The sequence below is a fragment of the Capra hircus genome, chromosome 11, assembly GCF_001704415.2.
Source record: "Capra hircus breed San Clemente chromosome 11, ASM170441v1, whole genome shotgun sequence".
Taxonomy (NCBI): Eukaryota; Metazoa; Chordata; class Mammalia; order Artiodactyla; family Bovidae; genus Capra; species Capra hircus.
Genome location: NC_030818.1, coordinates 93,339,442 through 93,346,176, shown reverse-complemented (window position 1 = coordinate 93,346,176; position 6,735 = coordinate 93,339,442). Strand labels below are relative to the sequence as shown.

Genomic DNA, 6,735 nt, shown 5'->3' with positions numbered 1-6,735 from the left:
ATGAAGTGTGATTAGAAGATGAGGAGCTAGAGGCAGTGAGTATAGAAATTTTTTTGCAGTTTGTCATTGGAAGGAATAATTGGTAGTTGGGCGAAAAGACAATATTGAATGAAGGGTTTTTATAGTACAAGGGACTTTATCAGGGTATGTGGATTACACAGAAGAACCCATTAGAATGGATGGAAAGGAAGAAGGAAAGGAAAAAATTCTATAACAAATTCAGGGAGTAAAGCCATAGACTTAGGAAGGGCTGTAGTGCTCAGTTGAATTTAAGTCTTTAAGGAGCTTGAAGAATACACATAAATTAACTAGAATTATTATGTGCTGTAACCTATGACCCATGGCTTGCTTTTTGATTCAAAATCTTTCAGGAGGGCTCTTTGTCACTCATCATGGGCTGTGCCCCTAATGCTTCACATTCTCCAGTGTTCTTGCTTCTCATGTTCTCAGGAGCTGAAGTCCCCCCCGTTGTCCTCTTTGTCCTGTTCCTGGCTATTTACCTGACCACCATGATGGGGAATGTGACTTTAGTGCTGCTCATCTCCCGGGACTCCAGGCTCCACTCACCTATGTACTATCTGCTCCATGGTCTCTCAGTTATAGACATGGGGCTGTCCACAGTCATTCTGCCCCAGTTGCTGGCCCATCTGGTCACTCATGACCCAGCCATTCCTGCTGCCCGCTGCCTGGCCCAGTTATTCTTCTTCTATGTGTTTGGTGTTGCAGACACACTTGTTATTTCTGTCATGGCTCTGGATCGATACGTGGCCATCTGTGACCCTCTGCACTACCCTTCAGTGATGAATCGCCAATGCTGTGCCCGCTTACTGGCCTTGTGTTGGGTGGTGTCTGTGGTGCTCACCATGCTGCATGTGGGACTCCTCTTGCCTCTCTCCTGGGCTGCGGATGCCGAAGGCAACGTTCGCCTTCTCCACTTCTTTTGTGACCACCGACCACTGTTGCGAGCCTCTTGCTCTGACATCCATTCCAATGAGCTGGCCATATTCTTGGAGGGAGGCTTCCTCATGATGGGCCCTTGTACCCTCATTGTATTCTCCTATGTCCGCATTGGGGCCACCATCCTACGTTTGCCCTCAGCAGTTGGTCGCTGCAGTGCAGTCTCCACCTGCGGGTCCCATCTCACCATGGTTGGCTTTTTCTATGGCACCATCATCTGGGTCTACTTCCAGCCTCCTTCCCAGAGCTCTCAGGATCAGGACATGGTGGCTGCTGTGATGTACACATCCATTACACCTTTGGCCAACCCTTTTGTGTACAGCCTTCGCAACAAGGATGTCAAGAGTGCATTCCATAGGCCTCTTAGAGGAGGGAGGGTAGCCTCCTGATTAGCCTGATGCTTTTGAACTGTGGTGTTTGAAAAGACTGTTTCGAGTCCCTTGGACTGCAAGAAGATCCAACCGGTCAATCCTAAAGGAAATCAACCCTGAATATTCATTGGAAGGACTGATACTGTCTGAGCCATCAGGGAAGCCCTTTCCATATATAGGAAGACACAAAAGTCTGGGCTTATTGAAATTTATAGGGACAAAGTAGGTGATTAAATAGTTAATCCCACTGAGGGATCATGAGTAAAGAAAAAAGTATGGAGACCCCTGTAAGTTAATGATTACTCAAGAAAGAAGGTTTGCTTAACTACAAAACCAAGCGGGCTCTCTTCTCAACAAAACCAGGTCACAGAAGCATGAGACATGCCCCCAAACAATAAAACAATGGTGGAATAAAGCTCAGGCCCAGTGACTCAGTAAGTTAAAGATTCCTAGGACATGCTTCTTTGTGCACACTAAAAGCAAAAATGTAAGGAAAGGGTGAAATTATACTGAAAGCTGAGATGATTTACCATGTTAGTATATGATACCTCCTTTTTGCTCATTTCCATTGTGTCTCAAATGTCCTGGCTTCATCATGTAAGGACAAGAAAACTCCTCTGCCCACTATACAGGTGGAGCTAATTATGGAAGCTTGACATTTACTTAAGAATGAGGAAGAAAGTGGTCTTCTTTCTCTCCCCAGGTTTCCATTGATTATAACACTGTAGCCCACTAAGTTCTTGGACAAGCACCCTCTTGCCTGCCCAGTTGTAAGCCTCACAAGTGTCCTATTCTAATAGATCAGTTCATATCTATCACTTTGTCTCTCGCCAAATTCTCTCTGTGCTGAGACATAAAGAACAGGAGTTCCTCAAAACCCCTAGAGACACATTTCTGCAGTTTCAAAATTGTTCCTTTGATATGAAACTCAGCTGTCTGGGGCCAGTGTCCTGCGCTTTCTCATCCTTAGTCTTTTCAGGTGCACCATTGAGGGTGGCTATAGTGACTGAGGTCAGGCTCTATTTTTCTGATCTTATTCTTCTTGCTTTCAAGTTGCGCAAGTCCCATGGGGCTTTTCACTGCCTCTTGAACACATTCCAATGTTTATTGCTTTTACCTGCTTGGATAGTTTCTATTACTTCTTTTTATTGAAGTAAAGTTCATTTATTATATTATGTTAATTTCAGGTGTACAAATAATGATTCAATATTTTTATAGATTGCGCTCGGTTTACAGTTATTACAAAATAATGGCTATAGTTTACTGTGCTGTATAATATATCCTGGTTGCTTTTTAATTTTATACATTGTAATTTGTATCTCATAATCCTCTACCTCTATCTTGCCTTTCACCCCTTGCCTTACTCCACTGGAAACCACTGGTTTGTTTTCTGTATCTGTGAATCTGTTTCTGTTTTGTTATATTCATTCATTTGTTTTATATGTTAGATCCCACATATAAGTGATAATGTAGTGTATTTGCCTTCCTCAACCTGGCTTATTTCACTAAGCATAATAACATATAGGCCCATCCATACTGTTGCAAATGGCAGAATTTCATACTTTTTTATGGCTGGGTAGTCTATCACACACACACATATCTATATATATCACTTCTTCTTTACTCATTCATCTTTTTAGGGGTACTTAGGTTGTTTCAATATCATGGTTATTGTAAATAGTGTTGTTGTGAAGATTGTGGTGCATGTCTCTTTTAGTTTTTTGTTTTGTTTTAATTGGAGGCTAATTACTTTACAATATTGTGGTGGTTTTTGCCATACATTCATATGAATCAGCCATGGGTATACATGTGTTCCCCATCCTGACCCTCCCTCCCACCTCCCTCCCCATCCTATCCCTCAGGGTTATCCCAGTGCACCAGCCCCGAACACCCTGTCTCATACATCGAACCGGGACTGGCAATCTATTTCACAAATGATAATATAAATGTTTCAATGCTATTCTCTCAAATCATCCAACCCTTGCCTTCTCCCACAGAGTCCAAAAGTCTGTTCTTTACAGCTGTGTCTCTTTTGCTGTCTTGCATATAGGGTCATCGTTACCATCCTTCTAGATTCCATATATATGCATTAACATACTGTATTGGTGTTTTTCTTTCTGACTTACTTTGCTCTGTATAATGGGCTCCAGTTTCATCCACCTCATTAGAACTGATTCAAATGCATTCTTTTTATTTTTATTTTTATTTATTTATTTTTTAAAATTTTTTTAAATTTTTTTAAATTTTAAAATCTTTAATTCTTACATGCGTTCCCAAACATGAACCCCCCTCCCACCTCCCTCCCCATAACATCTCTCTGGGTCATCCCCATGCACCAGCTCCAAGCATGCTGTATCCTGCATCAGACATAGACTGGTGATTCAATTCTTACATGATAGTATACATGTTAGAATGTCATTCTCCCAAATCATCCCACCCTCTCCCTCTCCCTCTGAGTCCAAAAGTCCATTATACACATCTGTGTCTCTTTCCCTGTCTTGCATACAGGGTCATCATTGCCATCTTCCTAAATTCCATATATATGTGTTAGTATACTATATTGGTGTTTTTCTTTCTGGCTTACTTCACTCTGTATAATCGGCTCCAGTTTCATCCATCTCATCAGAACTGATTCAAATGAATTCTTTTTAATGGCTGAGTAATACTCCATTGTGTATATGTACCACAGCTTTCTTATCCATTCATCTGCTGATGGACATCTAGGTTGTTTCCATGTCCTGGCTATTATAAACAGTGCTGCAATGAACATTGGGGTACATGTGTCTCTTTCAATTCTGGTTTCCTCGGTGTGTATGCCCAGCAGTGGGATTGCTGGGTCATAAGGTAGTTCTATTTGCAATTTTTTAAGGAATCTCCACACTGTTCTCCATAGTGGCTGTACTAGTTTGCATTCCCACCAACAGTGTAGGAGGGTTCCCTTTTCTCCACACCCTCTCCAGCATTTATTGCTTGCAGATTTTTGGATCGCAGCCATTCTGACTGGTGTGAAGTGGTACCTCATTGTGGTTTTGATTTGCATTTCTCTAATAATGAGTGATGTTGAGCATCTTTTCATGTGTTTGTTAGCCATCCGTATATCTTCTTTGGAGAAATGTCTATTTAGTTCTTTGGCCCATTTTTTGATTGGGTCGTTTATTTTTCTGGAATTGAGCTGCAGAAGTTGTTTGTATATTTTTGAGATTAGTTGTTTGTCAGTTGCTTCATTTGCTATTATTTTCTCCCATTCAGAAGGCTGTCTTTTCACCTTGCTTATATTTTCCTTTGTTGTGCAGAAGCTTTTAATTTTAATTAGATCCCATTTGTTTATTTTTGCTTTTATTTCCAGAATTCTGGGAGGTGGATCATAGAGGATCCTGCTGTGATTTATGTCTGAGAGTGTTTTGCCTATGTTCTCCTCTAGGAGTTTTATAGTTTCTGGTCTTACATTTAGATCTTTAATCCATTTTGAGTTTATTTTTGTGTGGGGTGTTAGAAAGTGATCTAGTTTCATTCTTTTACAAGTGGTTGACCAGTTTTCCCAGCACCACTTGTTAAAGAGATTGTCTTTACTCCATTGTATATTCTTGCCTCCTTTGTCAAAGATAAGGTGTCCATATGTGTGTGGATTTATCTCTGGGCTTTCTATTTTGTTCCATTGATCTATATGTCTGTCTTTGTGCCAGTACCATACTGTCTTGATGACTGTGGCTTTGTAGTAAAGCCTGAAGTCAGGCAGGTTGATTTCTCCAGTTCCATTCTTCTTTCTCAAGATTGCTTTGGCTATTCGAGGTTTTTTGTATTTCCATACAAATCTTGAAATTATTTGTTCTAGTTCTGTGAAAAATGTGGCTGGTAGCTTGATAGGGATTGCATTGAATTTGTAAATTGCTTTGGGTAGTATACTCATTTTCACTATATTGATTCTTCCGATCCATGAACATGGTATATTTCTCCATCTATTAGTGTCCTCTTTGATTTCTTTCATCAGTGTTTTATAGTTTTCTATATATAGGTCTTTAGTTTCTTTAGGTAGATATATTCCTAAGTATTTTATTCTTTTCGTTGCAATGGTGAATGGAATTGTTTCCTTAATTTCTTTTTCTACTTTCTCATTATTCGTGTATAGGAATGCAAGGGATTTCTGTGTGTTGATTTTATATCCTGCAACTTTACTATATTCATTGATTAGCTCTAGTAATTTTCTGGTGTAGTCTTTAGGGTTTTCCATGTAGAGGATCATGTCATCTGCAAACAGTGAGAGTTTTACTTCTTCTTTTCCAATTTGGATTCCTTTTATTTCTTTTTCTGCTCTAATTGCTGTGGCCAAAACTTCCAGAACTATGTTGAATAGTAGTGGTGAAAGTGGACACCCTTGTCTTGTTCCTGACTTTAGCGGAAATGCTTTCAATTTTTCACCATTGAGGATAATGTTTAAATGCATTCTTTTTAATAGCTGAGTAATATTCCATCGTGTATATGTACCACAGCTTTCTTATCCATTCTTCTGCCACTGGACATCTAGGTTGCTTCCATGTCCTGGCTATTATAAACAGTGCTGCGATGAACATCGGGGTAGATGTGTTTCTTTCAATTCTGGTGTCCTCGGTGCGTATGCCCAGCAGTGGGATTGCTGGGTCAAATGGCAGTTCTATTTCCAGTTTTTTAAGGAATTTCCACACTGTTCTCCATAGTGGCTGTACTAGTTTGCATTCCCACCAACAGTGTAAGAGAGTTCCTTTTTCTCCGCACCCTCTCCAGCATTTATTGTTTGTAGATTTTTTGATAGCAGCCATTCTGACTGGCATGAGATGGTACCTCATTGTGGTTTTGATTTGCATTTCTCTGATAATGAGTGATGTTGAGCATCTTTTCATGTGTTTGTTAGCCATCTGTATGTCTTCTTTGGAGAAATGTCTGTTTAGCTATTTTGCCCACTTTTTGATTGGGTCGCTTATTTTTCTGGAATTGAGCTGCATAAGTTGCTTGTATATTTTTGAGATTAATTCTTTGTCATTTGCTTCATTTGCTATTATTTTCTCCCATTCTGAAGGCTGTTTTTTCACCTTGCATATAGTTTCCTTCATTGTGCAAAAGCTTTTAAGTTTAATTAAGTCCCATTTGTTTATTTTTGCTTTTATTTGCAGTACTCTGGGAAGTGGGTCATAGGGGATTCTGATATGATTTACATCAGAGAGTGTTTTACCTATGTTTTCCTCTAGGAGTTTTGCAGTTTGTGGTCTTATATTTAGATCTTTAATCCATTTTGACTTTATTTTTGTGTATGGCATTAGAAAGTGTTCTAGTTTCATTCTTTTACAAGTGGTTGACCAGTTTTCCCAGCACCACTTATTAAAGAGATTGTCTTTTCTCCATTGTATATTCTTGCCTCCTTTGTCAAAGATAAGGT

At 39.7% G+C, this 6,735-nt stretch overlaps 1 protein-coding gene across 1 annotated transcript; it reads left to right on the top strand.

Moving 5' to 3' along the window:
• On the top strand, positions 393–1,346 carry LOC102176434 (olfactory receptor 1B1). Its single transcript, XM_005687109.2, has one exon. It carries the CDS (start codon positions 393–395, stop codon positions 1,344–1,346), a length of 954 nt encoding a protein of 317 aa, XP_005687166.2.

Coding starts and splice junctions, on each gene's coding strand:
- LOC102176434 (XM_005687109.2), top strand. CDS start 393: ATGGGCTGTGCCCCTAATGCTTCACATTCTCCAGTGTTCTTGCTTCTC.